Source organism: Sesamum indicum, linkage group LG6 (genome assembly GCF_000512975.1).
Source record: "Sesamum indicum cultivar Zhongzhi No. 13 linkage group LG6, S_indicum_v1.0, whole genome shotgun sequence".
Classification (NCBI taxonomy): Eukaryota; Viridiplantae; Streptophyta; class Magnoliopsida; order Lamiales; family Pedaliaceae; genus Sesamum; species Sesamum indicum.
Genome location: NC_026150.1, coordinates 9,891,200 through 9,910,013, shown reverse-complemented (window position 1 = coordinate 9,910,013; position 18,814 = coordinate 9,891,200). Strand labels below are relative to the sequence as shown.

At 31.4% G+C, this 18,814-nt stretch overlaps 1 protein-coding gene across 1 annotated transcript; it reads right to left on the bottom strand.

The window, feature by feature from the left end:
- On the bottom strand, positions 272 to 2,532 carry LOC105164277 (protein ODORANT1). Its single transcript, XM_011082891.2, has 2 exons — positions 2,212 to 2,532; positions 272 to 1,257 (listed from the first exon to the last, which is right to left on the bottom strand). The coding sequence occupies exons 1-2, from the start codon at positions 2,472 to 2,474 to the stop codon at positions 687 to 689; spliced, it is 834 nt and encodes a 277-aa protein (XP_011081193.1). The 5' UTR covers positions 2,475 to 2,532; the 3' UTR covers positions 272 to 686.

Genomic DNA, 18,814 nt, shown 5'->3' with positions numbered 1-18,814 from the left:
GCGGTAGACAGCGATCGCTTTATCCTAATTATTGTAAAAACTGTCCCAAAAATTATCCCAAAAAGTGATGAGAGGTTTTCGACAGAACGCATCCTAAATTATGTTTCCTTGGCGACCAGTCGCAAATTCCATGTCGTCCAATTATTAATTAGCAAGAATTGATAAATACATATATATATATATATATTTATAAAATTGTTATTAAATACAATTATTAATAAATATACAATGATTTACATAAACTACATAAATGGGCTTTTTCTCATTGGCGATCACCAATACACAATGTACGTAAAAAGCTCAATATTTACGTGTGCATTCTGTAAATTAATTAACCCCTATCAACATATTCAACACTGTGCCCTCGTATCCTTTTTGGCACAGGAGACCAACGTAACTACGTACATCTCCAAACTATAAAATTACAACCTTAATTCCAAACATTTGAATTTGATGATTCCCTCTCTAATTTAATTGGTTGGTACGAACCTCTTCGCAGCAAAGATTTCACTTTTCCAACCCCATCACCATATACAAAAATATCAACCTATTTACGGATCAGGTCGAACCAAACCTACATGATCATAGTAATTAACATGCGGGCTAGGAGTCATCCATCGTGTTTTTTTTTTTTTTTTCTTCTCTCTCGATCTCTCTTTTATTATATTAGTCATGGAAATTAATATTTACTGGTCGTCGTTCCCTGTCTCTAATGATGTTAGAGCATTATTAACTTCCATGTCGTTGAAACAACCGTAATCAAAGTCATGAACTCCGAAATCTTGACAATCCAACAGCCAGGGGCAGTTTTCTTCCCAAGACGTCGCGAAGAGGCTGTCGAAATTTTCTTCTGGTGATGGAAAGAGTTCCCAGGAGACGTCGGCTTGGGGAGGATCGTTGTCATCCTGGAATAGGCAACTGATTAACGGGTCATTTTCGTACAAGTTGGCGTCGGGTAAGTTGGATTCATCAGAGCAACTATTTTGATCGGTTGGGGAATACGAGTTCTCGTCGAGGTTGACAGGGACAACGTCGGCCCCTGGTAACTGTGTCTGATCATCATGGTTGCTGTCTGATTGTGGAGATTTTTGTGCTGCATGAGATTGTTGTGGATCTTGATCAGTTTCCTTGTGGAGGGGTTCGTGCGTGACGGGGTCGATTCCCATTTTCAGGAGTTTTTTCTTTATGTGGGTATTCCAGTGATTCTTGATTTCATTGTCTGTTCTCCCGGGCAGTCTTGCTGCAATTTTAGACCACCTAATTCATAGGAAGAAAACAGAGGTTAATATGGGGTATTTAGATAGATTTAAAGTAATTATATGACAAGTGCTATACTTGATTTGTAATTGGCGTACAGTTCAAAAAAAAATAACCAACACATATTGCACTATTGATTTTCTTCAATCAAATCTGATTTTGACTAGAACTTTTCATTTAAAGCAATATAGGAGAAAAACAATCTCAAATCGATTCAGGACAACTAAACTAAATCTAACTAGCAATGCTAAAATAGAAAGATTTTTAAAGAGAATATTCAGACAAAGGTGTCGTTGAGCAATGAGATTAGCCCATGTATTTATAAGTTTACAATCAAAGAGTTATCAGAGAATTTTGAATCAAAAATCAAATTTATGATCAACTTAAAAGTACTATAATATATACATATTTGATGTATATTATTTATTATTATTATTTTTATCATATTTCTTTCCGGTCCACGTCACGAACTTATCAGTCTAGTATTACCACATTATACTTGGCAAAGGAAAAATTCTTAATTAATTGTATTTGATAAAATTAAATTAATTATACAATAAATATGATCTATAAACTTCTTATAAATTAAATATCATCATATTTAAAATCAAAATGAATCATTAAATTTAACTTAGTATACAATTAATTGATTTACATTTAACCAAACTCAGCACAAAACAAGTTGTAATAATTTTATATTAATTTCATTGAAACAAAACATATCTAATTTAAAAAAATGGAAAGACTTCTTGGACAAAAAGTTTGAACTGTGCAAAAAAGTAGAAAAGCTGCCAAATATTCTCATTATTTTAAATTAGAAAAAAAAGAGCACCATGATGAATACATATTTTAACCAATCAAAACGTTTTCTTTTTCATTTTTTATTAACTTTATTATGATTAATCCCTTCTTAATTAGTAATTAAGATATGGCTCTACAATGCAACGCACCCACCTGTTACCAAGACGTGCATGTAGATCAATGACCAACTGCTCCTCCGCCTCATTGAGCAGCCCTCGCTTCAAGTCGGGGCGGAGGTAATTCGTCCACCGGAGGCGGCAGCTCTTCCCACAGCGGCGGAGGCCGGCGAGCTTGGGGACGGCCCGCCAGCAGCATTGGCCGTTGGTGAGGATAAAATTGATGAGTTTCTTGTCCTCCTCCGCCGTCCACGGCCCCTTCTTCACGCCGAGTTTGTCGCAGCAAGGCTGTCTTCCCATGACGACCAGATGATGAGTGTGTGTTCAACAAAGGTTCAGAAAAGTTTGGTAGAACTCAAAAGCGCTCCTTACCCACCTATATATACTACCAAACAGGGCATAAAGTTGTTGTAATAAATTACAGAAATGTGTTTTCTCTACTGTGTGTGTGTGTGTGTTTTCAGGGCCCACCATTGGTTTTCAGAAAGCTACTGATGAACTACAAAGGGACTGCTGTGGAGGTATCGACTCCACAATGTGGAGATAGTGAATGATGGGGTGACCCAAACACAACGCTACGTACCCCCACCCCACCCTCGGAAAAGAAAAATAAAAAGAAAAAGAAAAGAAGAGTGAAAAGAATTACGCCTTTACTGCTACAGATTTTGGCAATGAATAAAAACTTACTCAACCATAACATCAGCTATTTCGTCATCATCACGTTTACGTCTGTGTCTGTTCTTTCCTTTTCTTTTTCAATAATTGTTAATTTGTGTGTGTTCGTGGGGGAGAAATGTGATGTTATGATTTTTATTTTTATTTTTTTGTTCCATCAAGTGTACTCAAGTTTACTGAACTACCAAAAAATTAATTAATTACAATTTAAAAATAATGATAAATTAATAACATAATCAAGTAAAATCGATCTAAATAAATTCATATACTTTTTTGACTTCCTTGTTCCCTAATATTCCAAGTCCTCGGTATTTCTGGATAATGTGGTTGGAGAAAGTACGTAAAATGAGGACATGGAAAACCCCAGGAACAAGTCGGTCAAATAAAGATATCACTAGAAGAATTATAATTTAACTATGGTTAATTGTCATGATTAATAACAAATAGCCGTAGCAAATAGTTATTGACTGCGACCACGCAACAGTTATTGGCCGTGATTTTTGCTAAGGTGGCTAAAATATTTGTCATGGTTGGAAGCCATAACAAATGTTTTAACCATGGCTCGTAGTCGTGACAAATAATTTTTTTTGATGGAAAAGCTATTTTTTTGCATCAGTTTTATTTGACTGTAGTTAATAGTAGTCATTACCATAGTTTTTAGCCATAGCCATTAATATTGTAGCCAATAGTAATTTTTTCTTCTAGTGTATGAATTTATGGAGGTTTAATTTTATTTTCGAAAACATGTTGGGTCTGATCATAGACATAGAGAATAGATAGTTGGACTATATGTTTTCTTTAAAAATACAAATGGTCATTGATTAGGCCTAAGAATCGAAATTATTAATATTTTAAAAGTTGAAAGACTAAAATAAAATGTTAATATGTTTAGAAATTAAAAACGAATTAATGACAATATATGAGGACCAAAACTGTAATGATCTGGGCTTTTACGCTTTCAGAGTTTATTATTGAAAAAATATATACGAAATTAAATCAAATATTATTGTTACAAATAAAATAAATCCATGAATGATTTTTCCTTTTTTCCTCATCCTGAAACCTTCTTATTTGATTCGGAACAAAATATAGGAGAAGTATTTTGCTAACATTCCTGTCAAATTCGAGATTATTTCACGGGCGTAATCTAAAATTTGAGGAAATTACATGTTAATTGTCATATTTACTTTTTATAACTCCTTTTGTAGAACAATTTTTTTAAATTGTATTTTTTTTTATCATTGGTATCAGAACGAGAATATTTAATAAATTACTCATATTAAAGAAAATAAATATCCACATATTTAATAAAACTCGAATTCATGAAATTAAATTTATGAAACCTTAGCCTCAATCATATATGATTTCCATTGACAGCATAATTGTCTAAAGAAGACACCAAAAGTGAAATATTCATATAATTTTTGTTTCATTTTTATGTACATCACTGCTGATACGTACTGAAATAAAATAAGAGAGCATGAGTCATGTATATGGATAATGCAACATGATTGTGACTTCTCAATATCACGTTACCATTTATGCGAGAGCAATTAAAACATATATATATATATAGATATATTGTGGCACGTTTTTTCTTTTATATATACAATAAATAATATTTTATATTTTAAAATATATTATAAATAAAAGTAAAGTACATAAACCAACAAATTATATTTCAAAAAAAAAAAAAATCAATTTAAGGTATTATCGACATAATAAAAGAATTAATAGTGTAGTGATATTAAAATGACATGAAGATACTTTTTTTTAATACAAAAGATAATTACAAATTGATTTTAAGATTATGTAAAGTCCAAAACATACGTAAAATGCCCAGCTAACTTATTACCGTTCGTAAAACTGTACATTATTCATATATGCTGACGTGGTCTTATATCTATTAAAAATAACCATTCAAATTTTTTTTGAGCGTTTTTACCCCCTAACCATTTATATATCTATATATATTTGAATTGTTATATATTTGCACCTAAAAAAATCAAGCAAAATTATACCCGAAACATCATCCAGGCCAACTGCACTGAAAAACTATCTTAAAAATATACGAATTTATAAAATCTTATAATTGTAAGTTCGAATATCGTATATATTATATAAATAGTATTAATTGCATGTTATATTCTATTTAATATATATAAATTCCTTGTACAAAATATTTCCTTAATACATAGTTATAATATGATTTTATAAATATAACATGAAATATAAACCATAATGTTATTTTACAATAAGATATTGGAACTGTATCCTCTAAATTTATGTTTGTTAATGTGAACATAAGAAATATTGTCTCCGTGTTGGACTATATATATATTACTAGATTGTTCGGATGCAATCAAATTCATATTTTAAGGTTAACCAACTTGTTAGATAATTGGTCGTGTCCTGCAAATTGGATACATGTGTTTGATCAATCGACTTTAATTGTTCAATTAGAAGTTCTAATTGAGCCTTCAATGTACTCTTTTTTGTTTTTCCTAATGATTTTTGCTTTACCTATAATTCTACGTGTCTTCTTAACAACAATTACTTGAATCCTAATACATTGTTGTCTGAACACAAATCCCCATCGACAATATTGTTACAATGTGTTAGCCACGAGTCAGGGATAGGTAACAACAATCCCGATACTTTGGTATTTTGATTATTGTTATTATTGTTATTGTTGTTGTTTATTATCATTTGTCATTGTTAAAGTAGACCACGTCTGAATATTGATCGAGACTCAGATCCACAACTTCTTAATTTGTGGAGTCTCGATTTTGTCAACTAAATTATACTTCATTGATTGATACAGGACAAAATTAATTAAAGACCAAAAAATAAATAAATGGAGAGCATAATCCAAAATTAGAAGTACACACAACATCATTAATTTAGAAGCAACCTAACCCGGCCAAATGGCTGCCACATAAGGCATGTTCAATTATAGGCAACCTATGTTGTTGTACACTTGATTAATAAACTAGAGTCGTGTCATATGTCTTGAAATCGAGGCAATAAACACACTGTCGTTTTTCATTATATTTTTTTTAAAAAATAATATTTTTTGTTCCATAATTTATAATCTTTTTAGTTTTTAATCCTATTGATTAAGAGATTATTTATCATTTTTGGTTCCATAACACATTTCATTTAATATTTCAACAAAATAACAACATGCTTAACGCATGGCTGTTAGACCTTTTCTAGTTTTGGTCCTATTGATTATGAGATTATCACCTTTGGTTCCATAACTTTAAAAAAATAATATTTTAATTCCTTATATACAATTAACAACCACTGGGCCTTTTTTTAAATATCTAACTGAAAAATTTCATGGGACGAAAAGTAAAAAAAGCATAAATTACGAATTGAAAAATTTTATTTTTCCTTTTTCTTCTAATTATTGTATCTCACTATGTATATATATGTATATACTTTCCCCATAAGGAAAGAAAAAACGACAAACCCTTGTCCCCACCATCATATACAGATGCTATTTGCCTGCAATTTCCCAACCACAAAAAGTATTCATAATCAACCACGTAAGGTTTGTGTTTGCTGTCCTAATTATCCAACGTTATTAGTTTAGTATGAGTCGACTTGGTAGGTATTAATGATGTAATAAGATACTCTAATTAATTCATATGTAGTTACATTATAGGTAATTTCGATGAGATACGTATGATTATACTTGAAAGATACTTGATAAGTTTGTTCTATCGCATAGCTAATTGTCTTAACGCGTAAGTACGTGTGAAGCTGATTTTGATGTATGCATGTATGATTACAAGTGAAGCAAATATTTGATAAATTTTGTTTAATTCTTAATCAATTTTTGTCTTTGTGTAAAATTTATAATAAGCTTTGGACTCTCCCTTGAATTTCAACATGTCAAATAATATTATGTTTATGAAAGTTTTGTATACTTCTTCATAATTGGAGCAGTGAATACTAATAGATGAACTATAGTACAAAAATATATGGATAACTTACATCGATACCTCCAAGAAATATCAGATTATACACTGTCTTTATCTTTTTTCATAAAATTATAAGTACACTCTTTGAGTGTTGTAGCTATATTTTATCTTCAGGAGTGTATTATAATATTTACAATTAATAACAACCTTAGGGATGTAATTATAACTTTATAAATGATGAAAAATATTTATGTAATTATACTTAACTTTAAGGAACGTCAGATGTAATTTTTTTCAAACAAAATAATACGTATTTTAGTAGAACTTAACATAACACATCTAGTTTTTATACAATAAGTATTTACTAGCATAGGATCCGATTGTGAAGTTAATTATTTTCATAAATAAAACATATTTATTTCAAGTATATTCTTTTAATTAGATTAATACCATTATGTATTTTTTTTCCTTACATCATGTCTGTCGTGAAATTATAAAGGATACATGCAAAATAGGAAAAGAAATATTTATACAAATGAATTAATAAGAGCACTAACTAATCCGTGTATTTAATGAAACGTTGATAAGAAATTCAAGTATTTTCATAAATTTATGAATCTCTTAAGTACTGTAGTTTGACAAATTCGACAACCTTGCAAAGAACATAAAATTGATGTACTTTAGTTAAATGATATCAAGCGATCTTATAGGATCTTATATTGTGAGGAGATTTTCGAAATATTAAAATAAAATATCAACTTATATTGAAATCATACTTCAAAAATCAATGTCAGGTGGACTTCTCATGCTTTGGCAAAAGGATGTCCATGTATGGATACAATCAAACTTCAAGAATCACATTGATGCTTCAGTGAAAGAGGACAAGGATTCTGAATAGTGGCGATTCACCGAAGTTTATGGGCACCAAGAGGTGAGTAGACGCAAAGAAATGTGGCATTTGCTACGTCATTTGAGTTAGAATTTAATATCTCCATGGCTATGCTTAGGGAATTTTAACAAAATTTTACATCAACCCAAAAAGGAAGAGATGACACCTTGAGCTCAATTGCAGATTGCAAATTTTAGAAATGTTTAGATGAGTGTTGGGCTTCTAGATATGGTTTTTAGTATAAATATCCCTACACCAAGAAGAGAGGAACTTGCTAACATCCTTGGACTGGCAGTTAAGGACAAACATGACAAGGATCTAGGATTACCCACGACGATTGGTAGGTCGAAGAGTGAGGTCCTCGAAGGGATTAAAGATCGCTTTTGAAAGAAACTTAACAGGTGGGTTACTAAGAAACTCAAGCTGGTCGGAGGTGGTACGAATCAACTCGGTTCTTCAACCGGTGCCCTCATACATTACGACTTGCTTTGAAATTCCAGAGAGTATACTTAAAGAACTCGAAGGGATGATGACAACTTTTTTTGGCAAAGCGGAGGGGATACCAAGATTCACTGGGTTGAGTGGCACAAACTCTATAGTCGCAAGGAGGAAGGTGGATTGAGATTTTGCCGTTTGAAGGAATTCAATGGAGCAATGTTTAGCTTGGAGGGTCGCAATGCAACCTAATTGTTTAGTCCATGAAGTCTTTCAGCACAAATATTTCCATAATTCTAACATTTTGGCAGCTGCTGGCAGTTGTTCCCCCTCATTCACCTAAGAATGTCTTCTATGAACTAGAGATATATTGGTAGCTGGTCTTAGGTAGCGTATTAGTAATTGGAAGTCGGTACAAATTATGGGGATTCCTTGGCTTCCTAGACCCATTTCTTTCTAACTTATCTGACCACCAAAGTCTCTCTAAGGGTCGATGAAGGTGGCGGACTTGTTGGAAGAAGCTGGAATGAAAGCTTGGTGAGGGAGGAGTTCAAACCAATTGATTCTGAGTGCATCTTGTCAATTCCTTTGCCAAGCGAGAGACGACAAAATGAGATTATTTGGCACTATGGGAAATAGGAGAAATTCTCGGTGCAAAGTGCTTATACATTAGCCTGTAATTCAAATGCAGCTCCATCGCACAATTCGCGGGAATGGGTCTTTCTCTGGGGATTCAATCTTGTGCCAAAAATCATGTTATTCATCTGGAAGTTTTTCATAAAGCAGTGCCGGCCTTCACAAAGTTGAGGAACAGGAGAATAAGCCTGGAAGGAGGGTGTTCGTTATGTAAACCGAATGAGGAAAATTTTATGCACATTCTAGTGGTTTGCCCATTTATTAGGCTGGTCTGAGCAGTGTCAAGGGTGGCATGGAAGCTGGGTGGAACCACATTCAGTAGACGCAGAGGAATGGATACACAGTATCTATCATCAGGCTGAACGGAATGATTATGAGATAGTTACTGCAGTTTGCTGGAGTGTATGGTACAATAGGAATTTAAAGGTTTTTAAAGGTAATGGAATGCAAGCTGTGGAAGTGGTGGAGATGGCGCGTCAACAAATTTGGATGAAGGATAGTAGGCTTATTGGTGACCCAAGATGATATCAGAGGGGGTTAGCGACTTGCTTTGGTTTTCTTACTCTAGTTTTTGTCTTATTTTTATATCTTTGCGCTACTTCTCAATTATTATATGTTAAGTTTGCTTCTTGCAATATTATTACCAGTTTCTCTGAGAAAAAAAAAAACATAAAAAGGAAAGCAACTTACATTTTATGTGCGAAAAGAGACAATCTATTTGGAAGATGAGAATATTCTTCAGACATATCAACAACTAATACAAAGTTAATTATACAACATTTGGCCTTGCAAAGTTCGGTGGTACCGGATTGATGAATGTAAATGCTTAAATTGATGTGATTTTGCAATAATTTTCCTCCATTCCGAAAATATAATTTGTGATGTTTAAATATTTATCATATTTGAGGTAATATAAATTTTCAGTAAAAATATGATTGTAATTTCCTTATTTTACAAACTTATGAAATGAATAACTTCTTTATTTATTAACATAAAAAATGACGCCATGCTTATCCTTCACTTTAAGTTGAACATGAAATCTACATTAAAAAGTATAAGTTGTTTCTACAAGCTGTAACTAAATAAAGTAAATGAATAGTTTTTTTTTTTTTAGAGGAGGTAAATGCATGGTCAATGATAAAGGTGTTGTAATTGTCATAATAATATGTTAATTGAAATAATATTTAATCTAATAGGTTGATGTCGGTCACAAGGTTTAATTCATAAATTAGATTGTAAATAAAAAATAGTGTGTATCCCACATTAGAAAAATGAGATAATGATATGAGCTTTGAGAAGTATATATTATGATCAAGGTTGTAAGAGTTAAAACAACTCTAAGTTGTCCCATATTGGAAGATTTTTGGAAAATAAAATATTTTCGTATATTAATTAAGTCCAAACTACAAGTGATGTTTGAAGTGTTATTGAACACTAGAGTGAGTGGACACCCAACACGCGCAATGCTATTACGCTCCCAGCCAGGTTTTGGCTCGAACGTTAGGGTAAATGTGTCAGTCTCAGGAGAATTTGTTGTTACAATATCAGTTTATGATTTTTTAAAAATTGATACAACAGTTTGTTAAACCTAAAATTATACTGATCAAAACATTCCAAATGTTTTCTTGAAACGATTCTTGCTATTAATGCTAGGTTAATGTTGTTTATGTAGTATATCTCTATAAATATCTTCACATTACTTACTTTGTTTCCTCTTAGTTTGCTCAACCTATTCGACGAGTTGAGTATTGTTTGACAAAAATTTTGATATAGTGCAATGTCAGTATTATGTGTTTTCTTATCCTGAAAGAAGTGATATACACGGTGCACTTAGAACAAAGCGTCTAATTTTTTTCAACACAAACAGATAATATCAGTATTTTAGTTGTCGAATGGCTTCATCTTCTTGACTAAGCACCTCACTATCTTCATCAGGCCAGGATTACCACTTTATCAGTTTAATTGTTGAGTTGTAGTAGTAACTATGTATAGACATGATGAGATGAAGGAATTGATAAATGATCTCTATAGTTAAGCTTACTACTATCACTAGGCTAAGAGTATAGTTGACAAGCTGGAAGAGGAAAATCAGAAACTTAGATGGACTATGATTGCATGAAGACGGAACATGATGATGAATTTGATCAACTCAACTAAAAAATATCACCGCCTCTATGTGAGGTTGATGAGCTGCATGCAGCTCTATAGAACTTAGTAGCAGAGGATCTAAAAAAAATTCAAAAGAGAACCCAAAGAAGGATGATAGCCAACTAATGGGAATATGTCGACTGAGGATAAATACTTTGAATATTTGGGATATAACTGTGATTTATGTACATGAGTTGTTGCACACAACTTATGGAAGTTAAGTTTACTGCTTTATTCTTTTAGTATAATTGCATATTTGAATGTTTCATTGATTGTGTGGAAAATTATTTTTCAATGAAACTACGACTTTGGAATATGAAATCATTTTTCAAATGTTTAACTTTCAAAGTACTGTCCTAACATTCTTGTTTCCAATAGTTTTGAAGAAATTAAAGTATTCTCAAATGAATTAGTTTTAAAATAAAGTCATATTTAAATTCAAATTATAAAACCATCACACAAGATCACAATAAAAGCAAAGCAACCAACAAAAAATAAACAGTGTTATGATTGTGAGGAGGTTGTACACAATTCAATGATTATCCTTCTAAAAAGGCCAAAATCGGGCAGCCAGTTGTCAACGTGGTTGTGGGGGATCCTAGCATTGCTAGAACCTTAGGAGCAACTGGAAGGTATGTCTATACAACTCGAACTGTTAACTGTTTATAAACTGTTTGATAGGTCGATTGACACTAGGGCAAATGAACACATTGCTGCTAATAAATCACTTTTAATGTCTTATCCAACCATCAATGAAGAAATATTAGCATGGGTAACTCAAGTACTTGAGATAGGAAGCGTGGATTTCAAATTTCATTCAGGGCGAGGGTGCACCACGTCTACATTATTAAAAGGAACATTGTTAGCGGTTCAATGTTAGTTAGTGAGAATTGTGAGCTTATCTTTAAATCTAAATAAAGTTATGACACAATAGTTTGTTAGTTTTTTTAGCAAAAGGTTTTTTTTTTTTTTTCTGACAGATTGAAGGTTTTTTTTTTTTTTTCTGACAGATTGCTTAAAGTTCCTATTGATAGTGTTTTTAATTAATTGCAAGCTTCTGATTCTATAATGTTATTTATTTTGTTGCATAGTAAATTACGTCATTTAAATTTAAGTTTAGTTAAATAGATAAAGAAAAACCTTAATTAAGTTTGAGTTAGAATGTTGAAAAATGACAAGTATCTTGTATGTGTAAGAGCTAAATAAGTTAAGAAGACTTGTCATTTAGTAGATAGAATTTCAGAATACTTGATTTAATACACTCGAATATTTGTGAGTTCAATGAAATTTTAACTAAGGACTAGAAACGAGATACCTTTGTAAATTATTGTTGTAAGTAATGTTATGTCTATCTCATTAAAAACAAGATGAAGCCTCAGAAAAAGTTATTTTGTTTAAGAATAAAGTATAAACCCCAAACTGGTAAAAAACCTAAAAGATTAATGTCCAATAAAGAAGGAGAAATATGAATCGAATGCATTTAGTGTATATTGCCAAGATTATGGCATTATTTATGAAACGCCTCCATATCATTGTTCTCAAATGAATAGCAAAAAGAAAATACATAATATTTAAGGCATTCTATCAATCACTTATGGATTATCCAAATATTTGTGAGGAGAGGCTTTGAATATGGATTGTCATGTTTTGAATAGAGTCCCTTCGAAATACAATACGAGCACAGCTTTTGAATTATGGAAAGGTAGAAAACTAGCCTAAAGTACTTATGTGTATGGAGATGCCTTGCAAAAGTACTAGTTTCTCAATACAGTAGAAATAAGTTAGGTGCTAAAATTGTTGATACCATGTTTCTTGGTTATGTAGAAACTATTTGTGCCCTACGGTGGTTATGAAATCAAAAATTTTGGGTATAGAGGTTAATACAATAGTTGAATTTCGTGATGCTGCTTTTCTGAAGATGTATTTCCTATGAACTTAGGAATACCTCAAGTGTTTCCTTAAATTCTTCACTAACCTTCATTTCTATTCTCGAAGGAGGTTCTTGAACATATATCATATGCACAAAACACAAACAATATGATCAACAAATGGTTACACCAACCTATCATAATAAGACCCTAGAAAGAGCAACATTTACCTAAAAGCTCTTCCAAAGAAATAACCCTCAGGTTCAAGCGGATGCAACACATGAAACTCTCATCCAGTAACCCCCTGCAGATGTAAGACCCCTGGTTCAAACTCTCCAAAAGCTCCTCCAAGTCAACCTCCCACAACAACATAGAAAACTTCACCCTCCACTCATGAGAAAAGTCCCACCAGATAGAAGGGATGACAAGAATACCTTTTTTTCCAGTTCTTAGGAGGATTAGGGGCAAACAAGCAGTGAATGACATAACAAGATAAGAAAAAAAGGAATTACAAAAATTTCTTCTTAAGGGGACCTTCCCAAACTAAAAAGAATAAACTAAGAGAATAACGCAATTGACTAAGAGACGAAAGCAATTGGGAGTGAGTTGATTAAAAGATACTCCAAAAGTGTCGGAAACTTCCACATAAAAATCCGAAACAAAGAAGCGAAGACCCTAGCGCCAAAAAGAGTAGGGACAACAATATTGAAGAAATGGGGTTTTCCATCTTCCTCATAACACATAGGCATCCGAATGCTTGAAGGATTAGGGATATGGTTCTAGATATCTTGGTTTGATCTCTTCTGATGCTTCAACCCCAATAACCCGAATCTCTGCTTCTCTCTCATATCTATCTCTTCTTGCCACCGAAGTAGCTTCTTCCTCACCCTAGCTGGAGGAAGCTCCTCATTCTTCTTCCTCTTATTCTCTCTCTTCTCTTTCCTTTTCAAAAGATTAATCTATTAAGTATTGTTGAGATTGAGAAAACGGAGGCTCCACCTCCTAGGCACCATAGAAGAAGATGTCAAACCTAAGCTCGGGATCCCCATGAATTCGTGCTGGAAGGATCATCGCCCCACATCCGGAAACTCTATCCTATCACCCTCACAGATTCCTAGGAAGACTTGTTAATAAACCCTAAAGACAATGGGGTAGCAGCCCTTTTCTTCTAGAAAAATGAGGGGAGAAACCTACCACCATCTCCCGTTTCTACGTTGTGGTGGAGCGGTTTACTGGGTAACCGCTGACCTTGCCCCTTGGCAACCAATGTCCACACACCATCATTATACCACACAATATAAATGACCAAGCTCAAATGCCAAAGTCGGCGCTTGTAGAAGGTTTAAGGCTCCCTCTCCTAGACAAAGCCCCTTTGAAAGGCATCTACACTAATAAAGCGTCCATATCATCTACGTATTAGAGTCAGTAAGATTGAATAGTACTCCTAAAAAATTTGAAATAATCCAAGAAGCCCCAAAAGTCTAATTTAAGGATGAAAAAGCTTGGGCCCCCTAGGACAACTGCAAGACCAAAGCTGTCCCAGCCAAAGAAATGACACAACCTTAACTACACCCAAAATGAAATAGCTCCCATGAGACATCTAGGCGGATTCACATTATGCCACGTCAGTCAGATACCACACAGCTCATCTAGCCTTAGCCATCTCAGAGAAGGCAAATTGTGCTTTCTACCAGGAATAAATCTCCAAGCTCTTGGATCTTAGGATTCTATATGAGAGAAGAGTATTCCCTCAACTACTTCACCCAAAATCCAGGAACGCTCTTATTTTAAGGAAGCATCTGTATCCCCGAAGAATGCAGACTTTGGTGGCTGGCAGATAACTTCTCTCCTGAGTTTACGAAGGTTTGACCTTATCTCAACAGTTGGAGGAGGCTGCCTATAATCTGAACTCCCCAACCCAAGAAAGGTAACTTTTTAACTACAGTTTTATTTATTTATTTAAAGCGATTAATTATTATTAATTGAAATAACTCAATTACAATCATTATCGTCAAATATCAATATCTAACAAAGATAATTATAATAATTATACCCTAATCAACAATATCAGATAAATAAAATTTAAAAAACACTTATTATAACAATAAACAATAAATACTATGCAATAAAATAACATTCTATACGTATAACTAAATTCGAACCCATAATCTTTAAAATCATAACAGCTCAATTTCATCAATTAAATTAAGTTGGTTGACAACTTTTATTACACTTGCACACATTCTCCAATCTCAAATTCAACTTCAAAACCAAAATTGTTTGTTCACATCACACTAGAATGCCAAAAAGACCATAAAAAATTGAACAGTTTCCCACCCCTTCTTTAGTCTACATAGATTTAATATTTGTTTTTAAATTTATCAATCGCTCCATCATTATATTAGGATTATAGAAATTATCATTCAGTCTTAGTAATTAATAATAATTTATAATCAAATGACATCTACATATATAAAAGCAAAAATTAACAGTTAAAAGATTTGGGTATTGTCAATCAATCTTTAGAAACTGATAATAATTTAGGGTTAACTAATAACTAACATAAAAGCAAATAAATAACTATAATTGATAGGAATTGTATCGAAAACCTCATAATCTTGAAAATTCAACCTTGACACTTAAATTATGCTTCTCCACGACCACATCACCGTTCAATGTATCTCAACGAACTTGAAAAGTTCAATGAACTCTATCTTAATTTCTCTAAATTCCAAAAATGATAAAATTAAACGTTCTCTCCTCATTTTCCATATAGATCATATGTTAACTTTCTCATGAAGCATCTCCTCTTTCAATTCTATTGCTAAATATTAATTTGGAGGTAGGCTACATTTCTTTGTACTCAAATTTGTAATTTTTGGTCTGGCAAAATTAAATTATTCGTTTATGTAACTATAGGGTATTAGCACTTGTAATCCTGTAATTTATGTTTACTTTTTTTTTTTTTTTTCTAAATTTAGTCCTGAACATCGCATATTTTGTCCTTTTTTTGAGGCAAATTTAGTTCTATATCGATAATATTGGTGCGAACGATCTACAGTTATAGGATCAAAAATAATATCCACTTCAGTGTGAAGGAGACCAAAACTATTAATATATGATTAAATCTGTCCAAAAAAAAGAACAAATATTAGATGTTTAAACTGAATTCGTAAAAAAAAAAAAAAAAAGACTAATTTGTAAATAAAATAAGTTACAAGATCAAAAATGTTAACCAGCTATACTTATTGGATCAAAAATGTAAATTTACCCATTCTGGTATAGTATTTTGTGAGTGTGTATATATATTCGAGGACTCTTGATTTGAGGTCTTGCGATATATTATTGTTGTGAGGATAAAAAAATAATTGGTATGGTGATATATGGTAGCTAAATTAAGAAGATACACATTCATTAAATTCAAGTACTTAATCCTCATCATCCTAGGCCTTGTGTTACAAGGTAATTAGAATCAGAACTTCCATATAAATATAAAAGACTAATATTGAGCTCTTTCTTAAAGTAATAATTAATAAAAAAAAGAAAATGGGAACTTAGAAATTAAGTGTCGATGCAACTTGCAAGTACAACAAAGTTCACTAAAACTAGGTTTGTGTGTGTGTGTTATATATAATGGAGATGAGCAAGATTGCGGAAAAAATTTTGTATTTTACATCCGACAAGTTAATTTTTTTGTAATTTTAATTCTATTATTTTTAAACTTATCAAATTACATCTCATAGTTTCGGAAAAAATTACAATTTAGATTCCAAACTTTAATTCTGTTAAATTTCTGAAGGAAACAGTATGTACATGGCACATTCAATTTTGAGGGAGATTAAGGTGGTTTTCATCAGAACTTTGACATAATTCAAGATTTGTGATTAAAATTGAAAATTTTTTAGTTATGAAATATAACATGGTGCATTCAAAAATTATAATCACGAAAAAACTAACTCGTAGAAGGTAAAATGCAAATTGTAACGCAAGATTGCCATAGCTATACATCTACATGGTTTCTTGACCCCACCAAGTAAGAAAAGTAGCCGATTATCTTTCATGTTAGAAACTTCCAAAATATTAGACATAGTATTTATGCTTAATTCGGACATGCAAATTTCAATTAAAAAATTAAAATTATTGGTGAAATTTGTGATGATGATGAGATGGACAAAAGTTAATAACATGGGATCATGTGCGACAATTAATACAAAAATTTCTATCTCCATTAACAGCTATAAGATCAAATTTGTAATTTTATTAGAGTTGATTGATGGCTATGTGCATTTAATTTGTCTATAATTCACGTAGTTTCCATTTACATTCCTTCTTTCTACAAACACAAGACAGGACAAATTAAATTTAAACAAGATCTGGGTTATATATATAAACCAATATACATAGATATATATGTATATATTTGGAGTGTTTGAAGCTAGGCAAGGTTACGTTGCTTGTAGAAATTAATTACAAAACACTCTCTTTTAACATCATTTGCAAAACAAATTAATACAATAATTGAAGGACAACCAATGATGAGGATATTTTTCTAGTATGCAATTTAATCATAAATCTATGTCATCTATAAATTGGGTTATTTCCATCTTACTCTCGTGATTATCCAAATTTTCAAAAAATTTTTTTGTTTTGGGAAAAATAAATAAATAAATTGGCTCCTTCATTTTTGTGTTCTTTTTTAAAAATGAAAACGACCAACTACACTTTATTGAATAAATTAATTATAATTATCAATATCAAATATTTATATCTAATAACATAATGATAACTTTAACAATTATATATTTATCATCAATATCAGATAAATATATCTCATTGATATTTATATTATTAAAGTAGAACGACACCTACTATTAAAGTAAAATAGCATCCCCAACATTGCTGGAGTTCAAATCTATAACCTTAAAATCATATAACATCAACTCCGCCAATTGAATTAGGTTTCATCAGCATCTTCTATCTTGTAAATTATGTAAAAAAATCTTTCGTGTATGATAGTTTTCTTTGATGCTCTTTGAAATAACATATTTTTTATGTCTCATTTTACGAACGGTTGAATTTTATTTATCCTAGATTTACAGTCGATAATTTGAACAATATAAATCAAGGGTTCTAGTGTTATTTTATTAAAATCATTATAAAAGAATAGAAAATTAACGATAAAAATAAATTAAGTGATAATTTTAATATATATTATCACTAATTATATATATACTCAATGGCACGAATATTTATTTTGTCATAATTAATAATGCATTTCATGATTTTAATAATTATTATTATTTTTTAAAAGTTATCACTAGTAAAAAATTAATAATAAAAAAATATGCACAAAGTTGTCATTAAATACAATTAATAACATAGGTATATTGACAATTTAGTGATAATTGTCACTATATTGTCACTAATTTTGTATCTAATGACATATTTTATACACAATTTTTGTCATTGATAATTATATAGTAACAATATAAAAATTATTGTCATTTAATATATATTTTTATTGATTATTTTAAAATTTTCACTTGATATTTTGTTACTAATATCATATTTTTTTGTACGGAATGAACGGTTTAGGTTTAAAATGACTATATACCATCTAATGTATGTTATTTACATAAATATAGGAAAAAATACAAACAACCCCCTTGTGATATCGTAAATGAGTAAATTATCCCCTTATGAAAAAATAAATAGCGATTTACCTCCCTATATGTTTTAAAATACAACAATTTACCCCCCTATAATTTTTAAAATGAAGCAATTTACCTCCGTGTATAAGGAGGTAAATTGCTTCATTTTAAAAAGTACAAAGAGTAAATTGCTATATTTTTTTTTATAAGGGGATAATGTGCTCATTTCCAATATCATAGGGGTAAATTTCTATTCACCCCATAAATATATAACATTATATAATAATATTAATATAGTTTATATACAAATATATACACACATGCATATGTAAAGAAGAGAGTGAGAGAGAGATGTAAAGAGAAGGGACGGGGCTGACAGCCGGAGGGTCGAAAGAAGAAGGTCGAT